The sequence below is a fragment of the Hypomesus nipponensis genome, chromosome 17 (genome assembly GCF_054491055.1).
Source record: "Hypomesus nipponensis isolate SF chromosome 17, ASM5449105v1, whole genome shotgun sequence".
In the NCBI taxonomy this organism is placed as follows: domain Eukaryota; kingdom Metazoa; phylum Chordata; class Actinopteri; order Osmeriformes; family Osmeridae; genus Hypomesus; species Hypomesus nipponensis.
In genome coordinates this window covers 3295862-3321621 of record NC_140377.1, presented here as the reverse complement: position 1 = coordinate 3321621, position 25760 = coordinate 3295862, and the positions used below count along the sequence as shown (strand labels likewise).

At 44.4% G+C, this 25760-nt stretch overlaps 3 protein-coding genes and 1 pseudogene across 5 annotated transcripts; 1 reads left to right on the top strand and 3 right to left on the bottom strand.

Annotated features, from left to right (window-relative positions):
- Positions 1–68: 68 nt before the first annotated feature.
- slc4a1a (solute carrier family 4 member 1a (Diego blood group)) lies at positions 69–8772 on the bottom strand. Of its 2 annotated transcripts, none has more exons than XM_084677595.1 (21): positions 8616–8772; positions 7113–7193; positions 6893–6948; positions 6356–6453; positions 6167–6213; positions 5821–5986; positions 5418–5553; positions 5148–5220; positions 5014–5056; positions 4727–4911; positions 4212–4419; positions 3901–4104; positions 3618–3766; positions 3233–3427; positions 2830–3075; positions 2572–2661; positions 2203–2369; positions 1852–2093; positions 1577–1746; positions 1228–1401; positions 69–998 (listed from the first exon to the last, which is right to left on the bottom strand). In XM_084677595.1, the coding sequence occupies exons 2-21, from the start codon at positions 7137–7139 to the stop codon at positions 921–923; spliced, it is 2754 nt and encodes a 917-aa protein (XP_084533721.1). In that variant the 5' UTR covers positions 7140–7193; positions 8616–8772; the 3' UTR covers positions 69–920. The 2 variants fall into 2 exon arrangements, with proteins under 2 accessions (XP_084533721.1, XP_084533722.1); XM_084677596.1 differs by having other exon boundaries at positions 3901–4101.
- A 2309-nt stretch (positions 8773–11081) lies between these two features.
- LOC146253001 (migration and invasion enhancer 1-like) lies at positions 11082–12914 on the bottom strand (annotated as a pseudogene). Its single transcript, XR_014731923.1, has 5 exons — positions 12897–12914; positions 12576–12676; positions 12247–12344; positions 11915–11991; positions 11082–11826 (listed from the first exon to the last, which is right to left on the bottom strand). The product of XR_014731923.1 is annotated as a migration and invasion enhancer 1-like (transcript).
- A 603-nt stretch (positions 12915–13517) lies between these two features.
- LOC146253000 (migration and invasion enhancer 1-like) lies at positions 13518–15439 on the bottom strand. The gene is made up of 4 exons (XM_084678755.1): positions 15279–15439; positions 14897–14994; positions 14656–14732; positions 13518–14578 (listed from the first exon to the last, which is right to left on the bottom strand). Exons 1-4 carry the CDS (start codon positions 15305–15307, stop codon positions 14495–14497), a joined length of 288 nt encoding a protein of 95 aa, XP_084534881.1. The 5' UTR covers positions 15308–15439; the 3' UTR covers positions 13518–14494.
- A 990-nt stretch (positions 15440–16429) lies between these two features.
- Positions 16430–20476, top strand: LOC146252999 (uncharacterized). The gene is made up of 5 exons (XM_084676803.1): positions 16430–16571; positions 17041–17727; positions 17839–18546; positions 18642–19245; positions 19473–20476. The coding sequence occupies exons 1-5, from the start codon at positions 16541–16543 to the stop codon at positions 20266–20268; spliced, it is 2826 nt and encodes a 941-aa protein (XP_084532929.1). The 5' UTR covers positions 16430–16540; the 3' UTR covers positions 20269–20476.
- The last annotated feature ends 5284 nt before the right edge of the window (positions 20477–25760 follow it).

Here is a 25760-nt window from a genome sequence, read left to right as displayed (position 1 = left end):
CGGCCGGCAATGTCGAACATCCTCCTTCCATTCAGTCCACAAATTAAAAGATGAATTTGAACCTCGAGTCACGTGAATGTTTTTAATTGATAAGGTGAACATCACAGCAGTTGTACAGTGATACAAGCACAGACATACAATAATGAACGAGTAAACTGCCTTATGTGCATTACTGATGATACAACTAGATGTGATAACACTAAGATATTTACATTCAAATGTAGATACTGTTCACCCAACTGTCAAAGCAATCACTCCAGCTCCTTACCAAGTTTGCACTTATGAAAGCATGCCCCATGAGGTAAATACATTCACTGGACACTCATTAAATACTTTTGGCTATATATTTACAGAATCTATAAAAGTATGGCAACCCAATCAAACATAAGAGCAATTTTAAAAACATAAGGACCAAATGCATATGGTCTTTTAATCAGCAGGCACAATCACAAAAAAGCTTGAACCAAATGATTAACAAAAACATCTGAAGGTATAAAAGGACTGAGTTAGGAGATCTCATGAAATTCACAGATTTTGGAAGATAGTTTGATCTGTGTAGCTGTGTTTGATATTTTTTTTAAATTATATATCATAATGTTGATGCAATGGAACCTTCAAGGCACTTTAAACTATTGTAAAGCTTTAATATATATATATATATATATATATATATATATATATATATATATCTTTTTTAATTATATTTAAATACTTTAGAAAAATGTTTAAATTCTCACCTGAGAGAAATTTGATTTTGATTGGACAATGCAATATCAATGAGGTTATAGAGAAGAATATACCTATAGCAGAGTAATTAGATTAAGAACATCTATATTTTGGAATCCAATTTGCACAACCTAAAAAACAACATAAAAAGCTAGATTTGAATCGAATGCAATTCTTCTTCAGGTTAAAGGTATTTATGGCAATGGGGACTCATGGTACATATCCTCTCCTGGCTCCTCTTCAAACTTCACTTTGGCATCATCGGCATCCAGCTGCAATTTAACACATAGTCACAGCAGGTAACTAAGCAAGCATTATATAGACAGGTGTGGCACATTCTGTCAAATAACTTACATATTATTTATTTGACCACAATTTGTCTTGATTTGTTTAATGTAGTTTTCTGGGATCTCTCCAGGAGGATATGTCGTCCCCCCCACCACCACCATACACGTTTTTAAATATATGAATAAGGGGGAAGACTAAGTCAGTGGTACTTACACATTTCATCTCTGTGAGTGAAAAGACTCTACCAGTCAGGAGCATGCGCAATGGGATGGTGAGGATGATGACAAAGGGCAGAGCCAGAGAGAAAGGGCTCATTTTCACCGCCCACAGCACTGCCAAGCACACTAGTTGGATCAAGGTGAACATGTGCATCCGCAAGGTCTTCACCTGCAACACAATGGGGCCGGGGGGGGGGGAAGAAGCATTTACTGTAGGATTGAATACTGCAAGACTGTATAGATGACTGGAATAAAATAAGAATTGGAAATATTCAGACTGGTCTACCAGTTGAAGGAATCACAACAAGATTGGAAGAATTGGGTGGGCGGGGGAGGCAGCATACCCTCGTAGCATAGGCATCCTGGGGAAAGTATTTCTTGGGTACAAACATCAGAAGAATGCGGTCCCACATCTGAATCCCACTGAGTGACGTGATACCCATGTAGAGGAATATTCCAAACAAGGCAGTCATGGGAATCATTTTCAAGATGGGCTCCATGAGGATAGACACACCTTGAAAAGGAAGGATGAACAGGGACAATCTTTACCGCTGCTTGCACACAGTCAGTGGACATGGTTCTTCTTTTGCCGCCAGGGATACCTGGCTGTGACACTCACCAACCATAATAGCCACAAGCATGCCACTGATTCTTTGCTCCAGCACCTTCTCAATCTCAGGCTTCGGGCCCTTGGACATGACAGTCAGGGCGTTGGCGTGGGTGACAGAACGCACAGTGGCCGCACTCAGCCACGGCACTCCAAACAGAGACGCAATGCCCCCCATGGTCACCAGTAAGAGGAGATCAAAATGGAAACCAGAACCCTTCATCATCTTCCTTTCGGGTTTGCTCACAATAAGTCTGGAAGCCACCAAAGAAGGAGGATTAGTAAACATGATTGAAAGGGTAAAAGGTGGGCTGATGGGTTGCGGGACTCCGTTATGACACGCTGATGCAGGATGTCGCTTACGTGGTGATCTGGGACTCGAGGAAGATGAGGATGAAGACGAGAAGGGCGGGAACGCAGCAGGCAAACATCATCCAGGTGGGGAAAGGCTTATGCTCTCCCATGGGGTTAATGAACCAGCCTCTGACTTTTGGGTTGGTCACCATGAGTCCCTTTGGCACCACCAATTTCTAAAGACAAAGGGATGATGATGTATGTGTTGCCTGCATCATATACTGTGTTTTGAAAATCTCACAGTAGTACAGATGAGCAATATTATAAACAGTAATAATGGTGTTCATTAATGTACTAAAATATGTGCTTTTTGTTTGAAGCTAAGACATGAATACAAATGACCCTGGTTGAGACAAGATAAACCTAAATACTATTTACCTGAGTGTAGGCATCCTCGATATTGATGTCTATAGCAATCATAATGAAAATAGCGATGGGAACGCCAAAATCTCCGATCAAACGACGAATCTGTTGAAATGTTGTGAAAAGTACATGGTGACATATGCTGATTAAGTCTATTTGCGAAAGATCATCATATTCCATATATACTGGGTTATGAGCATCCACCAGTTTCAAACAAGGCAACTATTATACAGTACAAGGATAGTCAGAATCGAAAGCCTTTGTGGGTCTTACCCAACCGGGAAGGAAGTGGCCATTTTTGAACATGCGGAGGAAGTATGCGATGAAGAAACATCCGAACATCAGACACATGGAGAGAAGAGCTGTGTTGGGGTACGGTCTCTCTATCTCGATCTCCTTTATTGTGACGTTGCCATCGGGATGGATTTCAATGTGCTCCTTGATCACCGGGTGGAAGGGGTTGTCGTGGGTGTCGTTCAAGTGGTCGTAGTTCAGAATCAAAGGGTGAGTTTTGAAGATCTGAGGAAAGGGAACAGAATGGGGATAGTGGAGTTGGCGCAGAGGTAGAGTATGGAGACAGGGAGGTTGTGATTTCCAAACACATCTACAGGAAACGCCTGTAACTGTATCAGGGGAATGTGACAGGATGTGATGTAACAGTGTGGATCCTGTGTACCCTGCCGAGCTTGCTGAAGGTCTCGTAGATGAAGATGAGGGAGATGAGGATGGAAAAGATCTCCTGGGTGAAGCGGGAGATGTATCTGACCAGGAAGCTGCCCTCGACAGCCACGATCATCACCACTATGATCACCAGCCACATACCCACCCAGATGCGGCCCACTATATACTCCAGGTCCTGAGACTTGCAGAACTATTAGAAGGAATCAAAAAACGTTAATCAAACGATCAGAACATGATATGAGAACAGTAAAGTAAGTAGGGCTTTGATCAAAATTTCACCTCCATTGAAAATCACTGACATCTTTAATTTCTACAATTTAAACAAGGGCAAGAACAAGGTCAAACAACTACCTTGTAACCAATGCTGTTCAGATACTTACTACATAGAAAGCCTCCTCAAACACCAATAGTGGCCCTGAGAAGCCGATGACCAGAACAGGTTGCGCAGCAATGAGGCAGAAGATGATGCCCTGAATACAGGTGGAGATCATGAGCTCTGACACGCCCATCATCTGCTCAGTCTTGTCAGCTACGATCATCGGTAAAGGGAGGGATGAACAATGCAGTTGCTTGTTATTTATCAGTCACCTAAATAGCCAGCTGTGAAAGTGATAGCTTAAAAAAGGTCTCCTAAGCCCACCCAGACAGGGCCCGTGCGCTCACCAAGAAGTCCTCCGAAGGTGATGGCAGGTGATAGGGCAGCAAAGTAGATGAAAATGACAGCTGCCAAGACCTGAGGATTCAGAGCATCGGTGTAGTCGCTGATGTAATGGCGGTAACGGCGCTTGAGGTCTTTCACCATCCCACCAAACGGATAGCCTGTGCGTGCCAGAGGGTCTTCTCTGGGCTCCTCGGGACCCGTGTCTACTGAAAAGACATTGAACATTTCAAATGCTTCTTCATTTCAATGGTTTGGGTTTGAAATCAGCAAGTTGTGTTGTGTTTTAAAGTGTTGTGATTGATGTCGGATTGACCTTTAGCATCTCCACCCATGATGAGGCGGGTGTCATAGGGGCGGAGTCTATCACGCAGCATCTGCTTCTGGAAGTTGATGATTGGCAGGAGCATAGTCTGGTCTTGGATCTCAGTGGGCGGGATGACAATGCTGCAGTCCATGAAGTCAGCGATGGCATTGGTCAGGTCTTTGTCAGTCTGGGCCAGGTACGCCTCCAGACTAAACACCTACACAACCAGACCAGTGAGGAGGTTGAGCGGTTAGGGAATCGGACTAGTAATCAAAAGGTTGCTGGTTCGATTCCCGGCTGTTCCAAAATGATGGTGTGTCCTTGGGCAAGGCACTTCACCCTACTTGCCTCGGGGGGAATGTCCCTGTACTTACTGTAAGTCCCTATGGATAAGAGCGTCTGCTAAATGACTACATGTAAATGTAAAAGATGGCTGCTAGAAATACACAGTGTAGGTTTGGAGTTTACAACCACCTCCTCAATGTGCGGTCCTCCACCCCACCCCCCCACGCCTCCCAACATACCCAGTCAGCCATCAGTGCTCCCATGGCCCGCCCACTCTCATGGTAATCCAGGTCGCTCTTGCTGGGCCCCACCAGGACAAACACGAAGCGGACCGGCACAGGGACCTCCAGAACTGACTCCATCACCACAGAGTCCTTAAGCCTGACAAAGGCCACAGCAGGACACTCCAGCGAGTCCAGGACCCCTACAAGGACCACAGACACACACACAGACACACACTCGGATTTCACACAAGCCAGACGTAATTAATATTTGCACAAGGTTCTTCATAGCGTCACACGCTCACCTGACAGAACGATGGAGGCTTCGATACTATCAGATTTATCTCTCTGCAAAACAACAGAAATATCTCAGATAGGAGCTGTTTGAGTGAGGAAGACAGAGGGCAGTGGGGTTGTTTTTTGGGAGTAAACATATTACCTGCTTGGTGACAGAAAACGTTTGCATCTCAATGCCTCCTGGTGTAACTTGACTAGGTTGTTCCTCAGACTGACTGTATGTAATGTAAGCACAATAATGTAAACATGTGTGCAATAATTTAGGACCATATTGTGGTGAGCAGTTTAGCATAGACCACAGCACTACGCTAGGGTGGAGAGTTAGCTCAACAATACAGAATACAAATAGTTTGATATTTACAGTTAGTTTAATGTGTAAATGTGTGTTTGTATGTGTGTATGTGTGTGTTACCTGCGTCTCTGCAGGAGAGCCCTCAGAAGGACATCTCGATCACTTGAGCGGATCTCGTTCTTCCTCAGCAGGTTGTCAGCCACACTTTCGGCCACAGCAGGCAGGCTGCCTGCGTTGAGGTCGAGGATGACCACACCTGTACACAGACACGCACAGCAACAGAACGCCTGCAGGTAAGCCAAATGATTTCTTTGAGCAGAAAAAGTTCCCTTTTCCCCACTTCACTGCATAACGGATGTCATTTACAGTTCGAGTTATGTAGCTGAGCTTGTCATTCGTCGCATGCATTCTCATTTACATTTAGTCATTTAGCAGAAGCTCTTCTCCAGAGCGACTTACAGTAAGTACAGGGACATTCCCCAAACATTCATTCATCCACATTCATTGAGAGAGTGTGTGTCACCTGTGCTCATGGTCTTGCGGAGCTGGATCAGACTCTTGAAGGTGAGGTAGGAGATGTGTGAGGGGCTCCAGGTGCCCGTGGCTGGGTTCTTATTCTCCTCAAAGCCCACCCATCGACCAGTCTCCTGCCAGGTGCTGCCCTTGAGCTCGTTCAGCTCCACATATGCCTGGAACGCACACGCACCACACACCAAACACACGCACCACACGCCAAACACACGCACCAAACACACGCACCAAACACACACACCAAACACACGCACCACACACCAAACACACACACAGCACACTTTAGTCCCAAGAAACACAAGTGACGATTAATTGAAGAGCGTTGACAGATATTTTACCTGAGCGTCTCCTCTGGTGGTGGCATTGGTGTTCATGTTGAGAAAAGCTGCCAGACCAAACACATTGTTTCTCACGTTAAAGCATTTAAATGACCAATTTAACAGAAGCTGATTTGGAATAGAGAATTGGTGTTTGAACAGACTGATGGATGTAGCCCTTTTAGTGCCCAGTTGTGGGGTTGAGCCTACCCTCTGTGGCAACAGGAAGGCTCATCGGCATGGGGAGCTTAGTGTCCTCCTCCTGCCCGCTCATCTCCAGGTCGTAGCCATACCGGTCTGAAGGAGTCCTAAGGATGAGGTGGAGGGGGGAGAACAAGGTTAGAGAGGGAGGCAAGCAGTCGGCCATGTTCAGCAAACCCTCTCCAGGTCTCCCCAGATCTCACAAACAACAGGCCAGGCATTAATATTTCTGCTTGCATAGCACTATATTTCAGTCCTTATTGAGACAGGGATCTTGATTTGAGGTTGGGGGGAAATAAAAGAAACTGCAATCCATGAACTCATGAGTTCGTTTAATTGTAGCCAAAAGGGGGCAGCAAAAACATAAATTGAATAACATGTCTGTGCTCCCTGAAATAATATATTTGGTCAGTAGGGGGCAAAGTTCTATCATCTATTTGTTTTCTCATCAGACAAACAGAATTCAGTAAAAGATGACTGCATTAACTATATTATTATGTTGATAAGAAAAAGTGACATATGACATAAATGAAAGTAATCACTTACAGCCTTAGAAGAGATGGAACGAGTGAATCATTCTCCTCACAGGACATGTCATTGTCCTGGATGGGATTAACAAGAAAGAAAAAAACTAAACAAATGGAAGGTATTTGAGGATGCAATAAACAACATTTTGGAGTAACCTGCAAATGTCTTGAGGCTTGTTACTTTGATACTGGAATAACTAAATACAATGCTATAATTCACTGAACATGTTTTTGCCCACCTGTCCGAAAGACAGACCGTTTTCCATGGTTGTGTCTCAGAGCTTTTGTCGTCAGTCCTTTTAGTCAAGCTTGTGCACACCCTGGAAAGTCAAACCCAGACAAATATTTTAAAAACATGTATAAAGTCTGGAGGGGAAACACAATAAATACTTTCAAGGACAAAGATAGGCACATTCTCACAATGGCAGATCAATCATAAAGGTTGCTAATAGACTTGTGATAAATATGGAGCCCATCTTCCTTGGGTGACCTTCTGAGTCTGGAGTCTTTCCAGTAATTGCTTTCGTAGAAATAAAAAGGTTCCAGATTCAAATAAAGGGAGGCATTCTTCCCTCAGCTCCTCAGATTAAACCCTTTTAACCAAACAGATGAGGTTCAGTTTGGTACCTAACAGAAACCGCAGATGCCTGAGAGCACAGTTCTGAAAACATTGAGGCCCCTACAATCAAGATAGCGCCATCTGGTGTCGTGGCCCCTGAGAGACGCGCTCAGCCCCTGGCAGATAGCAGGCAGCCATCAAGACGGTGTGATCATCTCTGTGCGTGGAGAAGCACATTGCCTTATCTCTTGGGTTACACCCTCCTTCCAGTAGAAGCTGTGGAGCCCCTTGGTTCGTCAGCACAGTGTGTCATTACGCCACCATCACCGTTAAACCTTTCTCTATGTACTCTTACGTGAAGATGAACAACAATGTCCCCCAACTTAAAAAAAAAAAAACGTTTTTTTTATTTGTTTCTCAATGTAATAGGATCAAAGGCAGAATTTGGCATCAGACTTGATGCATACTTAGATACATTTTCAGTTTATCCAAGGTCAACCAGTACTTTCCAACGAGTGAATAAAACAAATATGTGCAAATATGATACACTACTCGGCTATGTCTTCATTACGAATGTCAACACTAAACAATATATTCGGACATCTCAGTTTAACAGTAGTTATTGAAAGGAGAGATAAGGAGACCCTGCTTCTGCTGTCTGACAGCTAGAACTCTACACGTTCAACTGACTTGAGCGGGTAAAGTCAACTGTCAACTTTTGACACTTATCGTACCTAAAGAAATTGTTGAAAGAATTGTGGTACTGTTGTTGTACCTCCTCAGCAATGATAACTTTAAATTAAATGAACCAGCTAAAGTTTGAGCAAAAAAAAAAATTATACTCTTGATGATTTCTACTCTAAATGTAGTACATTGCATTGACAGGTTGGCAAAAAAAAGAAGAAAATACATACACTGGAATAATCTTAAAATTGTTCACCGCTTCACTGCTTATTCTTCACCTGCTAAGAACTAATACTTTTTCAATGATTTTCCAAATCCAACACGGTCTCTTAATAAATAGCTTGTTTGTCATTTTGAAGTTAAATAACGCTTTCAGTAGTTCTCTTTGCAAATCCTCCTTTTTCCTCACCTGTCCTTGGCCCTCACAAAGGCCCCCAAACCCCCCCCCAGAAGCACGACAGAATGACCCTGGCCAGGAGGCGAGAGGCCACACCCTCACCTGTACACAGGTATCCGAGCCTGCTCTCTGGGCCAAGGAGAAATTCGATCACCGTGTCGCCGTACCCAATGACAGAGTGACCCGAGACTGATGGAAACCAGAGAGAGAGTGGCCGTTGAGGGAACACCCACATGAAGCTACGTCAACCAAGAAAATGCAGCAGCACCCCACAAGCTCTAGGCAACTTGTCACCCAGGGGGGCCAGGGGAGATAAGGCCTGATGTACAGACAACCAGGCCTATCGACGCCAGACACCTTGACCCTGGGATATCCCAGCCCTGCTCTCCTCCCTCCACCCTCTCTGCTTGGACGGGGGCCAAGCCAGAATGCAGAGTCAGAAAGCAACCTGTATGGACCAGCGGGTCAGCATCATCGTGTCTGAGGGAGGCCCGGAGGTCCAGAAGGGGGGGGCGGTCAATATCTGGAGGAGGGCATCTTGACTGCTTACATCATCTTGTTTACACCCTGGGGATTCCCTTCTGAGAGGAGATGGGGACTCCCCTCCCCCCGACATGAATACTGTGAATAAGTTTAGATCACTTTTTTTTTCCTCTCCCACAAACAGCTTCCATCCTCGTATGTTCAAGACTGCAGTTATAGGATGAGAATGTTGATTGTCGCCTTCAACCTCATTGGCTTGAGGCTGTACCATGTGGTCACTCTCATCAAGACAGATAATTCAGTAGGAGGACATGAATTCTGAACAAGAGGGGAATAGTCTGACTGCTCCTCTAATTTGAGACAGAAACTTGACTGTTGTACAGTAGTCTCAAGGTTGGGCATTTAAAATGGGTGTAAAATGCATTCTTCATGTGTGGATACACGATTTTTCTTGTTTCTAACTGAAAAACTGTCAGTATTTTTTACTCTTGTGGTTTAATGTCTACTTTTGATGTGTTACTTTTTGCAGAATGTAACTCTATACCTATCAGGAACATTGAAAAGAGTACAGCTTGTGTTCGTCCTTGCCAGAGGTCTGTCTGATAAGGAAAGGAGTCCGCCCATATTCTCTTAACAAATGTTAATACTGACAGGACTTTACCATTTCTTCTTATGCTACTCAGTAAGGAACCAATACATTAGAGTAAAACACATGTAGTATTGATAAATATCCACTGGAAATGTGTAACATTATCAAGTTCAGTCTGTAAATACACACACACAAAAAAAAAAACATTTAGCCTGTTTTTTTTTTGCATGCAAGTTTTGAAACGTTGACCGTTTTAATAAAAAAAAAAAAAAAAAAGTAAATGACAAAAGTTAATTGTACTGATCAAATAAGGATATAACAAACGTAAATAGTAAAGAGAGAACTCTTTCTTAACCATGGCAATGGTCTGTTATCATCAAACCAAGGAGGCCTATCTGTGGCGCCCATATGCCCGTGCTTGCTACAGAATGATCAACCAGGCAGGCTCTCCCGCTCTCACCAAAGGGAGTTGACCCTACCACACTTCTCACAGTGTCCTCTTATGTCTCTGCATAGCCGGAAGAGTCATTTTGATGCGTTCAATTAGTTATTCAAATGGAAATCGAAATGTGAACAGTAGCTTTACATAATAATTTAAAATGTATAATTTACAGTTTTATTTCCCACTCTCTGCTGGTGTTGTCAAGGCTATGAAAACTGGCGTTATGGTATTGAGAGGGTAGATGACGCAGTGCAGACAAGAGAGATGTTTCTCTGAACCTCATCAGGTGACGCCTATCTGGGTAACCATTGGACCATTTGGAGTGTGTTGCAACTAATTATGACGTCAACGAACACAGGGGAAAATACTGGAATATAAGAATAGGAAGGATAAGTTGGATGTACATAGTGCACATAATGGGGACTAAAATATTGGATATTATCAGATGAAAATGTCTGACAACCCTATTTATCAGCCTTAAGATGCCTTGTATTTTGAAAGGCCTTGTTTTTACATCTTCATTCTTATTGGCAGGTTGAGATGTATGTTAGGGAGGGGAGGGGGAAGCATTTAGTCTTTCTAACCTCCTTGGTATAGAGAGGGGTTGTGGGGTGTCTGTAAAACTGAGCCTCTCAGTTTTGCACCTATGCAGGCTTGCATGAATTATCATCAGTCACCAGGGGCTGCACCCTGGACCCTCCTAATTCTAGTATGTCAATTAGACTACTTATTAACCACCCCTACTTCTCAGAAGCGTCATCGGTGTTAATAAAAGACTAATCTAACGATACTAACGATATAAAACATGTCCCATTATGCATAGCAGAATAAAGAGAAATCATAAAAGTATCATTTAATTGACTATGGGTACGCAATTTTTATTACATTAAGATTGAGATAGGATCGGCTTTTAAATACACTGAACTGAAAACAGCATTTTTTCTGTATCCCGCTCTAGTGTTCAACTACTTAAAGTGTTTAGAAGTTGTAGTGCGTGCCAATATGAAACATGCAAAACTGGACAAGACAACCAATGTCAACAGCAACATGAAAATTATAGTTTAAATGATCACTTTATTATAATATTAATTGTATACATTTATTATGTATATGTACTGGCCTGAGTAAACAAACAGTTGTCTTCTGCAATATTATCAATCAAAAACATTCACGTGATTCAATCTGTGTGTGCGAATAATTCTTCTAGTGGGGGCTGAAAGACCAGCGAGCGGTGGTCTTCATAACCTCAACTAAAGATCCATCAGCATGTCTTAATACTTTTACTTTATTTGGATTACATTTACAGTGAGGTCAACGTTAGGCGTGTGACTCGATCCAATGATAATGACATTTCTGTTTAAAAGTGAGAGGAAACAAGGCACTTACCAGTCACAACTATCTGCCCTTCCTGATGAAGAATCTCTTCCCAGTCTCTGATCCTATGACTATGAGTTGCCAGGACATCTTCTCATCATACCATCACCTTTCAACTTTAGGCTATAGTAATCATTAACGTCCTGGGGCAACGTGATGGGATCAGAGAAGGGACAGGAGATCTCCATTAAAAACGTATAAGCTACTCTACCTCTGTATGGCCTAAACATAGAGCTGAATCAGACGGATGTGCGTCACTGATTCGTCTAGCCCCCGTCTGAAGGACCAGAAGGACAGCAGGACCTGAGTGTTGCGGGTCAGAGACTGGAGGGGAGGCCGAGTTATACAATGATGCAAGACGGACGGCTTTTAGTGATCTTCTCCACAGGCTTGCCATCGAAAGCGTTTTGAATGGCCTCCCTCACCTGCGGGGATAAAAAAAAAAAAAAGATTTTAAAAGCTGCCGAACAGGGATGTTCACTGTTTGCAATGTGAAAGGGTGAGGCTGCTCACGTCATGTTCCAATGGGAAGCCTTTTGTCTCCAGTTTGGAGAACACCACACGCCCATTGATTTCTATCTCAAAACTCCCTGTGGAAACAACAGTTCAAATTGAACATAGTAAGTCATCAATAAAACACTCCTAATCATGAATATATGCGAGAGATATTCTTGGAATAGATGTTAAGTAAAATAACTGTTGATATTACTATAAGAAAAAAATAACCGAACGCTTACAGAATTTCCAGTCACTACACGCTCTAGAACATTCTTAGAACGTTCCTAAGAAGCTCTTCACGTCAAGAGCTTCTTAACGAATCTGAGAAACCCGGCCAATGTCCTTACCTTTCCTTCCCACGAAACCAGACACATCTGCTTCATGGAACTCCGCTTTGACAGAACTCGCAAGCTTCTGATAGCGGGGCCTGTACCCTCATCCACCACTGAGGAAACAGAGCATCAACACCACGCACTTCAGGACAGCTTGACATTCCAGGTTCAACGACAAAATCAACTCAAATAACAATCACATTAGGCTACTGGCTACGTTCCAAAGATCTAATAAGAGCTAGTAGCAGGAAAGTGTAACAGAATAATTAATCCTAAAACCAAGGAATCCAACAAGCACTGTTGATTTAGATTAATAATTATGGCTCCAAAGACAAATCCCTTACCAGTATTCCACTTTGATTATCACACCCATGGTTAAATATCTTGATTCTCCCTTGTGCAGTTGCGTTAGTCCGAACAATTCTATGTTGTTGAATCTATTCCACTGTACCAAAGTGCGAGGAGGAAGAGATCTTATAGGAACCACACCCGTTTAACCAAAACAGGTGGTTTGTGTCATCACAATCATGACTCGGCAAAACGAACGCAAACAAAACATATTTACCAAGATAACGTTTTAAACAGTAGAAATATAGCATTTGAAAATGTTTTAAGCAATTTTTGTCACAATTCAATTGAACAGTTTATAAACCTCTCGAACAAACCTGTGAGCCAGCTCTACAGATACACAGGAATTTGACCAAGGTGGAGCTGTCAACTTACACCTCTACTTAATTATATATCAAGGCGAGGAATCCATTACACAATTAAGTAAATACAAGTACTTCAAAAGTTTTACTTCAGGGCAGTTTTTATTGTTATCTTAAGAATCAATAACTGCAAAATGTAGTTTGAAGTTGAGCTGCTGTAGTCAGCAGTGCCGTCATTGCAGGTGCAAGATAAGAAATTCACAGTAAACTTTTCTGTTTAAGGTTCCTTGTGTCCTGGTGGTTGTTACCATGGCTCTCTATATGCTCCCTTCAGGGAGGAGAATGAACATGAGACAGTGACTTTGTATGTCTTCATTTGGATATTACCAAATGGCCAAGGGAGCCAATACCATGAAAACATGTTTAACAGCTAAGGGAGGGAAGGTGCTTCTTGGGGGTGTACCTCTTGTCTTACCCACATGTCTTATTATTCGAATATGAAAATGTTAGTAAACAAAGGAGTGATCCTATCCGCTGTATATGAATGCAGAAACCATGCCAACATTCATTTGAACTCAATCTATCCTATCGTGAGGACAAAACATTAAATACACAATAAATACATAGACAATGGCATTAGATAAATAACTTCATTTAATGCCAACAGTATTGCCTGCCCAGAGTAGCCAAATATTACAGTATTCTGCGAGGATAATCTGTGCGTACAAACAGCAGCGGATGTTTCATAGTGGAAGCAGAAAGAACAGTGAGTGGTGGTCTTCACAACTGCCACTGATGAACCATTTGCATGTCGGACCACTTCTACAGAACACAGCAAGTCACAAAATAAATTCAACAGCTACTGACAGTTTGTATAAAATGTACAACTTGTCTTGTGGCATTAACATTTCAAGTTTAAGAGTTAACATATTAATGTTTACGCGGTTTGGCTATTGCATTAGACCTGCATACTCAGAAAAGTTAACTCCCTTTTAATAATCAATAATAGTTAAGTTAGCAATTAACTAAGAGTACCACTTAGTTGGTACTTAGTCGTCAGAAGACAGCATGGTAAGCATTTTGACCCATCTTAAAATCATGGCAACGTGGCATAGTCAAGTTTGCAAAAACATACATGATATACCTTTTATTTTTTGCATTTCTAAACATTTGTTGAGAAATTAATCCTGAAGAAAACAATGGACTGATAATCAAACAGTAACTGCATGCCAGGCAATGAGGCTTAAGAATCTTCTAGAAGGTTCACCCCCCAACCTATCAGCCCATCCAACAAAGACCCTCTCCCCTGCCTCTCATCCCATAGACTGAGTACCGGGACAGGCTTCATACCATAACCTTTAACCTTTAGGATACAGTAGTCATTCATCTCCGGCAATAAGGTAATGGGATTAGAGAGAGAGGAGAGAAGGCACAACAGATCTTTATATTACCAAGCAGTGGCCACAGTGGTCTCAAGCTGTAACTCTGCTGGTGTTGTACATGTGGAGTCCTCTACAAACCCTACGTGTACCAGTAAGGTGAGAGGCGATGGTGATTGGGCCACGCTGTCCTTTCATCAGCATGTCACAGGTTGCAGATAGAGGAGACATGATTTATAAGATGACACAAGGTGGGCGGCTTTTGGTGACCTTCTCCACTGGCTTTCCATCGTGGGCTTTTTGGATGGCATCCATGATCTGTTACGCAAATAGTGCAACGTTTTAAAGATTGGACTCCCTCTCACACACAAACATAGAATACCATAGTAACTTACATCATCTTCGTATGGGAAGCCACTTGTCTCAAGCTTAGAGAAGACCAGCTGCCCATTGATTTCAATCTCAAAGCTGCCTGTAAAAAAACGAAAGAGTAACTCTTTGATACATTGTAAACGCAAATTTAGCCTACTTTATTGTACGGTGGTATAACAGCTGATCGCTTGAAAGCAACAACTCATCTGGGCAGGGTGGTGAGAACATGTACAAACGTTTATTTTATTTTTAAATGTAATTTACCTTGTCTCCCAACAACCCCGACCACTTCCGCTTCAGTGAACTCGGCGGTGACCACCCGCGCGAGCTCTTGAAAACGGGGTTCGTAGCCTCATCCGCCGCTGAAAATACAAACGCATAAATTGTCGTTGCGTTACTAATTGATGAAAATGCAACTGCCCATTTAACGTATCTTACCAAGGAACAATATGTAGCCATACTGACAGTTGCAGATTGTAACCAGCAGCATTAGCAAAGACAATGCAAGTGTCGGAAACGGTGAAAAGCCATGAAATGGAGACAGCCGCTAGCGTAACAGTGTGGGCTAGTTAGCCGGTCAAGTAGCAATTAAGCTAGCCAGCTGATCTAGCAAACCATTCATCTGTGGAAATTAAAAACGACGTACCAGTATTCGACTTTGACTTGTACACCCATAGCTTTTTAACTGTCTTTAGATACTTCCGTATCCTCGACAAAAATATTTTGGTTTGTTGCTCTCCAACCTACAGCTGCACAGGGTTACTCAAATAGAGTGGTGTAACAGTGGGAGGAGCCAGTAGAAATCTCCTTCACAGGAAGAAGTCACTGGAATACCGAGTATGCTACCTGTAGGAGGCGTCCTTTCTCCTCCACATAAATTGTAATGTCATTTGCAAATTTGTTTAGTTCGTTGTATAATACTCTGGCGATTTAATTTCATTTTTTCAAATTGTATCTTATCTTATTCAGAATATGTGACCCCCACTGTAACTGCTTAATAGAGTTAAACTTCAAAATATGGTTTGCGGTAGTTATGTCATCCCTTCACACTAATCTGGACACGTTTTCTTATTCGGAGTCATAACAGAGCCAGTACCACAGAGGTCGCCATTTCTGACGGCCGTCAGAATGTGTGACCCAAAACAAAATAATGTGTGATCCCACCGTAACTCCTTCACAAAGGAGTTAAAACTTCGAAAGATGGTTTGGGGTAGTTATTTCATCCCTTCACACTAATTTTGATTTATGTTTTCTGATTTGGAGTCATCACAGAGCCAGTACCACAGAGGTCGCCATATATGACAGCCGTCAGAATGTGACCCCACTTTAACTGCTTCATAAACGAAGTTAAACCTCAAAATATTGTTTGGGGACTTCTATGGTACCGGCACTGTGATGACTCCAAATCAGACAACATGAATCCAGATCGGTGCAACACCTGAATATGTATCACTGTCCTGTGCATACAGCCTTGAGATGAAAGTTACGCAATGTTGAAAATGTAATATTTTTTGATAAAATAAAAAATATTAGTAAAGCGCAAGGAGAAACTTCCATCCCTAGTTACTTTCCTTCCCTACACCTCCCTATGTTGTTAAATATAACTGCTGACTCAGAGGGGAGTATAATTCCTGTGTTAAAGATACTGCTACAAACGGAGAGTTTATTGTGTAAAATTGCTGATTGCTGTCGACCTTCAGACTCATTAAATCATAAATGTCAGAAAACGCCCCAAAGTTAACTCCTTTGCAGACTTACTGCAACCTGATGTGGAATGTTTTTGTTAAGGACCCATAGGACAGGACAATGGAAAAAGATGTGCTGTTTGGTTTTCTTCATTCGTTTGGACTACATTTGACAAGCATTTTATTTCACAACAGAAAACTTGTCACAGATTAGAAAAGAAACATGACAACTGGAGACATGTCAGCAAGCTGTGGTAAGTAATCAAGATATTTGGTCATCCTCAGGGTCCACTCTTGAATGTGTTTGAAATCTCTCAGAGACTTAAGGAAAACCAGCTCAACACTGAGATCACCAGTTGGCCAAATCTATATTTGTTGATGGTTGGTCCGTCTTCCAAACGGTGACAAACAGATAACACATAATCCAACCTGGGTCTGAAATCACATTAGCGAGTGAGGTCACAAATCAGTCAAACTGAGATCTCGGACAGCTGAACTGTTTCTCCTTGAAGACAACAACAGGCTGACTGTATGCAGTAACAATTGTTGTTATAATATTAAAAAGTTCTGGATAGATAATACATTTACAATGTATGTACTTGATAGAAAGTGAAAACAACAAGTTGTAAAAATCCCCATTTGTAGTTTTTTTTCCCCCTCAAAATGATTTGAGAAATACGGTATGATTCTCCTGGGACCAACCCTCTCTGTCTTTTTTCAAAGGGTCCAAGGCACTCTTTAATGTAGTCCTTGTTGGTGGGAGAAACTCAGGGAAGAGCTCAGTGGGGAACATGATCTTGGGCAGGGAGGAGTTTGTCACCAAAGAGAGAACTACATGTTCCAGAAGACTAGGGGAGGTGGCAGGCTGGTGGGTGACCGTGGTGGACACCCCTGGCTGGTGGTGTGACTTCACTGCTCAAGACAGCCCACGCCTCGTCAAGACAGAGATATCCCGAAGTATCTCTCTGTGCCTTCCAGGACCTCATGTTTTCCTGATCGTTGTCAAGGCAAGTTCAGCGTTCTCCGAGAAGCGCCGCAGGGCTGTGGAGGAACATCTCGCCCTCTTTGGCGAGAAGGTGTGGAGCCACTGTCTAGTCCTTTTCACTTCCAGTGACTGGTCAGAGAACCCCACGGTGGAGCGGAACATCAAGATAGGGGGAAGGTGTCTCCAGTGGCTCACGGAACAATGCAGCCACAGGTATCACAGCGTCAACTTCAAAAGTCAACCTGGTGGTGCTCAGATCACAGAGCTGTTTGAGAAAATGCAGAGACTGGTGGCGGAAAATGGAAGAAGGCATTTCAAAATGGAGGGACTGATCTTGCTGGAGGTGCAGGAAAGAAAGAGGAAAGTGGAGCGTTTGGCTCAAAAGAGATTTATGATGATGAAGAGACAGAGGACTCTTCACCAGGGTGAGTTGGCTTAGCTTTATTATTTAATTTCACAGTAACAAAGTATTTCAGAGCAATCGATTTGTAAGTAATAAAGTTGAACGGGTCCCTGTTGACCAAATTCCTCTGCAGGGGAGTGTCAGCGTCTCTCTGAGGTTAGACTGGTGCTTCTGGGTGCCCGGGGATCTGGGAAGAGCTCAACAGGAAACACAATCATGAGCGGAGGAGGATGTTTCCAGATCAGGAGAACAGCCCAGTGTGAAACGAGGTCTGGGAACGTTTCCGGGAGACATGTCTCTGTGGTGGACACACCAGGCTGGTGGATGAACTACTTCACTGAGGATAGTCCTGCTTTCGACCAGCGGGAGGTGGTGCGGAGTGTCTCCATGTGTCCCCCTGGACCCCACGCTCTGCTGCTTGTGGTGCGGGTGGACAGGGCCTTCACGGAGACCTACAGGAGAGCTGTTCAGGAACACCTAGAGCTCTTCACGGAGAAGCTCTGGGATCACCTCATGGTGGTTTTCAGCTTTGGGGATTGGCTGGGAGAGACGACAATTGAGCAGTACATCGAAAGTGAGGGAGAGGCCCTGCGGTGGCTTGTCGAGAAGTGTGGTAACAGGTATCACATTCTGAACAATAAAAGCAATGGAAATGGATTTCAGGTCGCAGAACTGTTGCAAAAAATTGAGGAGTTGGTGGCCGCCAACCGCGGGGGTCACTACGAGTTTGAGCGGGAGGTTTTGCAGGCGTTGAAAGAGAGGATGGAGACAGAGGAGGAGAGAGCAGCGCAGAGACTGATAAGGACGCAGACACAAAGGGCCCACGCCAGGTCTTTACAGGGTGAGTTCCTCATGTTTCCCTTTAACAATTGATGTCATATCCTAGTCATTTTCTCGCAACAACATCGGTGATTCAGGTATTTTTGTTCCTTGCAGGGGAGATTCATTTTCCCTCAGAGCTGAGACTAGTTTTGATGGGGGCCAGGAACGCTGGGAAGAGCTCAGCTGGCAACACTATACTGGGCAGAGAGCAGTTTGATGTGGGTCTCCAAACCACTGGCTGCGCTGAGGGCCACCGCCGTATTAGGGGTCAAAATGTGACCGTGACAGACACACCAGGCTGCCTGTCTGCCCGCCCTGACTTCCTAGTATCTTCTTCAGCCTACGGAGTAACAGTTGTCCTTGTGGTCGTCAACATGAGCTCATCGTTCACCTTGTCTCATTGGAAAACCACAGAGAAACACCTCGAACAGTTTGGAGAGAGAGTGCGAAGCCGAGCTATAGTCGTGTTTACTTTCGGGGACTGGCTCGGGGACACGATCATTGAGCAGCGTATCGAGAGTGAGGGGGAAGGTCTCCAGAGGCTTGTGGACATGTGCAGGAACAGATACCATGTGCTGGACAATAAGAATTGGGGAACCGGTGACCAAGTCAGGGATCTTTTGAATAAGATAGATGAGATGTGGGCGGAGGAGAGGCTGGAGGTTCTTCAGAGGGGAGATCAGATGAACCAGAGCATCCCAGTGATGCAAGACCCACGGTTAGTGTCAAAACAACGGAAGGTGGTGGATGTGCCAATGATCAACACAGATGGTTTCCCTTCTGACTGTAAGCAACTGAGCATAACAGGAAACGTGAAGTTGAATTGCACTGAATTTCCTTTACACACGAAACACACGTCAGAAAGTGTTTTTGTTATTGTCAGTGACACACACACACTGATCCTAACAGATTCTAATGTTGTCTTACAGTGTGTGCGGTGTCCAGTTCAGAGGTCCTCGCCCCTCCAGGGCAGTCAGAGGTGCACGTTTTGGGTGGCCAGGAGGTAGCCCTGATTGGGGCCACAGGAGGGATGCCTGGAGCGGATCTTTCTCTCCCAGACACAGAGGGCTACCTGCCCGCCCTGGACTCTCTGCTCCAGGGAAGTGAGAGTCTGAGATGGAGAACCACAGGCAGACACACCCTAATAGTGAACCTCCCTGACTGGCACCATGCTGTTTATTCTCACCTCTACCTAAACAGGAACGGTAAAATCCCAACAAGCCCATTCTCACCAGGACAGCAGTCTCTTGTGGTGGTGATGCCAGTGGAGAAGCTACGAGCTGAAGACAAGATGCTGTTGGAGAGGAATGAGGATGTTGTGGATGTGCGCTCCTTGAATCACCCTCGATTTAGAGACAGGGCCATCAGGGAGATGGCCCAATCTGGAGGTATTCAGGCCCTCATCGACCAGTGGGGGAACAGTAACCTGGAGGAACTGGAATCCTTTATTGACTCGTACTTTGAGATGGTGTTGGAGGAGACCACCAAGTCTGTGATGGCGGAAGACGACGGCTCGGGGTGGAGCAACGCCGTGGAGGAACCTGAAGCGGAGGTCCTGTCATCCATCGACAAGAAACTGTCCAAGTTGGACATTCTGGAAGACATGCAGAAAGACCTCCTGGAGCTGAAGCAGAGTCTGGAGAGGAGCTGGAAGATCATACAGCAGCTCTGTGACAGCAGGGCTGCACCCCAGGAGCCTGACCTGCCCTCTCTTTCAGGAGAGGCAGCAAAGGGAAAGTAGTGTGTTGAGTACATTATGTACATTGTGACCAAATGCATTTACCGCTCCATATCTCCAGTTTTCAAGAACCATACCATATTGAAATGTTTAATCAAAAAGACTGAGTTGTTGACTTGCACAAGAGAAGTAGTGTGCCATAATCATCTTTAACTATGATCATCTGCCTCCACTAGGGGGAGCTCTCTGACAAGATAATCCTATAATCTCTACCATCACTGTAGCACAAATAAACTGAAAGTGATCATGTTGACTGTCTTTTTGTCCCGTATTTATTGTTATACATAATTGCTTTAATTCATGCATTACTTTACAATTAAAGGTAATGAGAAAGGTACCTTATGTTACAGTCACGAGAACAGCAGCAGGCCGGCAAGAACTGTGTGGATGTTGTGTATCTCTGGCAGGCTAGAACTGTGTGGATGTTGTGTATCTCTGGCAGGCTAAAACTGTGTGGATGTTGTGTATCTCTGGCAGGCTAAAACTGTGTGGATGTTGTGTATCTCTGGCAGGCTAGAACTGTGTGGATGTTGTGTATCTCTGGCAGGCTAGAACTGTGTGGATGTTGTGTAACTGGTGAGCACCAGTCTGTGATGCTACAGCACGTATGCACGATGAGTCACTCCCCGGCATGTGGACAGTAGAGAGGGAGGGAGGGGGGGGAGGGAGGGACGAGAGAGAGAGAGAGAGAGGGTGGTGGTCTTTCCCTCATGTAAATATTCATGACTTTTTCTATTTCTTCTTCACCTGTCAACTGATGCTGCCACACGAATAAGGTCGGTACGGGAACACGAAACTGTGAGGAATTGTGTTGGCTGAGACTTTCCTATTTACAACCTCCAGGATGACTCACTCACACTCAGACTACAGGAGGCAAGAGGCTTCTGTCTGAGTGCACAAACACTCAGGAAAGTCTGCTGTCGTCAAGGTCAACCGCTATACGCAATTATACTGTAAAAAGACAGCTTACACTACCAGGAGACAAGTCAACCTCTAAATTAGATGACATCACAGCTCTTCTCTGGAAGTTGGAATTAAACCATGAACAGTAGCCGGTGTGGTGAAGTGTTGTGCATGTAGGTACACGGAAGATTCTGGTAGTTTGCTGAATAATGTGCTGGGATGGATATCGTGTGATCCGTGAACCTGTTCTTAGTTAGAACAGCAGAGATCCTGTCCTTTTGGGGCGTCTTGCATCTTGTGTTTTCTTCTTAACCTAAGATGTGTCCGAGCTTCAATCTTGGTGTATTATTCAGAAACCCATGTCGTTTTCAGGGAATAGTCAGTCATCCCACCTGGTGTGCTCCAACAGCCTGCAACCAACAAGCATCTGTACTGTCCAATAAGGGAGAAGATCTAGGTAGAAGGAACATAATGCAAAACAAGTGATGAAAGACGAGAGAGATTGCAACTGTTGGAAACCAGAATGAAATGAATGACTTGTCAAACCGGACTGGAGCCTGCTTGACGAAGTCACAGGGGTGATTTGTTGGCAATAACGATCAATTTGTTTTTGTCAGTCTCTCTCCTTCTGTCTTTGCATTTTCCCTTGTTGAATATCACGGCTCCTCTTCCCTCCCTGCCCTCTCCTTCTCTAGCCCTGTCATTCATCTTCTTCATCTCGACAGGTTTTTCTTCCAGTCTATTTTTCCGCTTTCCTCATCTCTTTATTCCCTTCTTTCTCTACCTGGGCTTTTCTCCCCCGCATCGTAACCTCTCTCATTTGTCATCTCTCTCTCTCTCTCTCTCTCTCTCTCTCTCTCTCTCTCTCTCTCTCTCTCTCTCTCTCTCTCTCTCTCTCTCTCTCTCTCTCTCTCTCTCTCTCTCTCTCTCTCTCTCTCTCTCTCTCTCTCTCTCTCTCTCTCTCTCTCTCTCTCTCTCTCTCTCTCTCTCTCTCTCTCTCACTCTCTCTCTCTCTCTCTCTCACTCTCTCTCCCCCTTTCTCTGTCTTTAGTTGAGACAGCCTGCTCATTAAAAAAGATTTGCAACTCTATCTCCTCCATTTCTCTCTCACTCTATTTCTCTCACTCTATTTCTCTCACGCACGCACGAACACACACACACACACACACACACATACACACAGCAACCGATTGGGAGACAATTCTGAGAGCATATCCATCTCCATTAGCTGGGCAGAGCAGTGACCAGGACGACCCCCACCTGCCGCATCACAGGATCACATTTCCCTGGCTGCTCATTTTCCAGGTGGAGCGAGTGAAGACGAGAGGGAGGAAGGCAGAGAAGGAAAGAGACAGGGATGATTTAGATATTTAACCAAAAATAATTAACCATTCCTCACTTCCCCTCTTTGGTCCGACATGAAGAGTCTTGTGTCAAAGGTTGTAGTGTTGTGTTTACAATACTACAGTGTAGGAGTAAGAGAAGACACTCTCTCCCCCTTTCTCTCCACCCACTTCTCTCAAACCCCCCGCTCTCCCCCCCCCTCTCTCCACCCCCCCCCCTCTCTCCACCCCCCCCCCCCCTCCCTCCACCCCCTCTCTCCCTCTCTGTATACATGTATGGCCATCTGCTTGCAGTTTCACAACAGGCGGTAGATTCGGTCATCATTGTGTTTGAAGCAATGATAGAAGTGCAAAAAATCATGTTGCTTCAATTATAGTCAAATGTAGAGTTAAACAATTATAGCAAAATGATTCATTCCATGTCTTAATTGCATTTTTACATCATAGGCAACGATACAAAAAAATCTTGGCATCGGTGATAAACAACATTCCTCATTTCACACCAGCTCAAATCCATGGCAATTCCTGTCAATCGTTCTTGCCAATCTACCCAACATCAGGACGGTAATGTTGGCTATTACACTATTCCTGTGGGCCTCATTCTAGTGGTGTATAACGGGCACAACTAGCATAGCGACGAGGGGGGAGAGGATTGGGTGTCAGGGATAAATCAAGTGTGATTGGTTGGCACCTGGTTCCTGGCCTGTTCTGGACCCCTTCACCAGGATGCACCAGGTCTGGGAAAACCTCGAGGGCAAAGTTCAGGAAACAATTACGCCAAATAATTGAGCACAAGTGACGGTGAGTTCCAGTTTGTCGTGAACGTTCGTCTGTTTCTCAGGGAATGCTACTAAATAGTTGGCTCTGTGATTACCAACCAACAGCAATGCTAAACTTGTCAACTTTGTGTTTTCTACTCGACAGTGACAAGGTGGTTGCAGTGAATCCATTGAGGAGATGGCTGTGGAAGAAACTGCGAATCAATGAGGGCTGGCTTTCAGCTACCTGACCCTGAAGTCTATTTAACCTTCAGACATCAAACCGCACACTTCTTCCAATCATAGACTGTGCAACATGAAACTGCTGGCACTGCATTTTATTAAAGCTCTATTTTGTAACGTCAGTCCCAATTTTATCTTATGCCTGTGGAGTAAGAATTTAATCTCTGGTTGTAATTATACTTTTTGTTGTTTGTTTATTTGCATTAAGTAAGTAACAAAGTCATTATGCAGTAGTTTAATGTATGCAATAACAGCTTTCACAAAGAATAAACACAATTTGTTGGTTTGCTAAAATTGAGAGGATGTTCTGTATCGCACATATGCACACAAACACACACCAGTTTACAGTTTGCGTTGTTGAGGATTTCCAGGACATTAACAGGCAACCATGTGTGCCGGTTGAATGGATGTGACCTGCCCACACAAGGATAGGCCTTTGATCAGCGTCAATGAGCCAAAGAACTTGACGGGACTGCCAGTGTGCGGAATAATCAGTTTAGTAATTTTTCTCTTAATATGTTTTGTATGTCGTCACTGTTGGTTGTTTAGCAGTAGCCAACACACAGACCCACATTTGTGAGAATCGAAACACTTGAAATCGAAAAGAATGTCCCGTTGTAGCTGCTTTGTTGCACCATTTTAAACCTGAAATAATTTGACAATTATGCTGAATTAAAGTATTCATCAGTCAATATTATTTAATAGTATTGAGTTGTTTGAGGAAGTTCAGATCTCGGAGGGCTGGATGAGACCCTGGGAGCGGATCACATTCTGGAAAGGAAGGATGTTCTGAGGAAGAGGATCAGGTTAACTGACTGCTATTCAATACCTTTGCTCTGACCAATCGTGTTGCTCCGTGTGCTGAGCTTGACTGTCCACACTCATCGGTCAGACGTTCTCTGACCAATGAGTGCTTTTCGTCTGTTCCTATTCATTTCTTTGCAAAGCCTCCTTCTGTCCCCCTTCTCATATTCTCTCCCTCCTGCCCATCCTTCTCTCCTCTCGGCCGTGCCGCCGCGTGAGCTCTGTCTTGGTCTTAAAGTGGAGGACTTGACTCTGCGGTGGTTCGAGCTCCCAGGACACTCATACGGAAAAGACAGGAGCTTTAAACGATGCTTCGCTGGCTTCATTCCCATGCTCTCCCTCACGGACATTCAACTGCTTTGATCACTCCACTGCCTGTCCCCCCCAATCCCCACCCCCACCACCAACCCAGCCCCCTGCGAAATGATCCAACGCTCCAAATGGTTTATGTGACTGATCAAAAAACAAAAAAAAACACATCTCATTTAAAATCATATACATAATTCCTTTGTGTGCTCGTATAGAAGTCCCATATGGAGGTGCCCTCAACCCCATCAATAATCACAAGGAGCAGACCATCCATTTAGCTGATTGGAGCGGCTAACTGAGGCAGAATAATTAGTGAGGGGAGGGGAGGCTGGCGAGGAGGAGGAAGGAGAGAGCAGAAGACCACAGCTTTCCACTATGTAGGGATCTGCTGAAACGTCAGTTCACAGGTGGTTAGCCTGCTACACAGTGAAATGTTCCAGTCGACCATGACTAGAATTTCTTCATTTTCTCCACAAATCTATCAATAACAAAGAGAGCAGTACACCAAAGAAAACATAATGGAACTGTATGAAAACCACCATGGGCAGAAGTCACCACTAAAGAAATGTTTCATCATGCCCTGTCAATGGAGACCAGATGCTGCGGTCATTAACTGAAGCTGCATGCTAGGAGACAAGCTCCCTTCTCCAGCTGGAGGATGTCTGGTTCTTTTGGACTTCCTGCGGCTTGGCTAGGACCTGACCCAGGAACAGGCTCGCTGGAGCCCCAGCGTGGACCTCCGTGTCCCACGCCCTCTCACCGATCTGGCTCAGTGCTCTCCAGGCTGGGAAGCTGTATACAGTTGTTTCCCAAAAATCACCTGTATAAATACATGCGGTCCTGGTGGTGGTGGTGGTGGTCCTTGGTGCAGGGCTGGCTGCAGCAGGTCCTGAGGTCCAACACAAAGACCTCCTCTCCTGGGTCTGCTGTTTTACTGCCAGTCCCCTGTGCACCACGCCGCTGCCCTGACGGCTGCCTCTGTTTGCTTTCGTGCCGCTGTCGTTACACGGTGACCACGGGTGGGCTGGGGGGTGGGGGGGGGGGAGGGGGCTGGGGGGGTGGGAGGGGGCTGGGGGAAGGCTGTGAGAACACACACACTCCTATCATCAGCTGTAGGAGACAGGAACCGAGCTGA

Bases quoted from the DNA above. Each gene is read 5' to 3' on its own strand.
- slc4a1a (XM_084677595.1), bottom strand. From the start codon at position 7,139: ATGGAAAACGGTCTGTCTTTCGGACAG. The intron at 2,662-2,829 runs GTAAGACCCACA...ACATTTCAACAG, and splicing joins GCCACTTCCTTCCCGGTTGG to ATTCGTCGTTTGATCGGAGA. The intron at 1,747-1,851 runs GTGAGTGTCACA...TTCCTTTTCAAG, and splicing joins GCTTGTGGCTATTATGGTTG to GTGTGTCTATCCTCATGGAG.
- LOC146252999 (XM_084676803.1), top strand. From the start codon at position 16,541: ATGACAACTGGAGACATGTCAGCAAGCTGTG. The intron at 16,572-17,040 runs GTAAGTAATCAA...CTTTTTTCAAAG, and splicing joins AGACATGTCAGCAAGCTGTG to GGTCCAAGGCACTCTTTAAT. The intron at 18,547-18,641 runs GTGAGTTCCTCA...TGTTCCTTGCAG, and splicing joins CCACGCCAGGTCTTTACAGG to GGGAGATTCATTTTCCCTCA.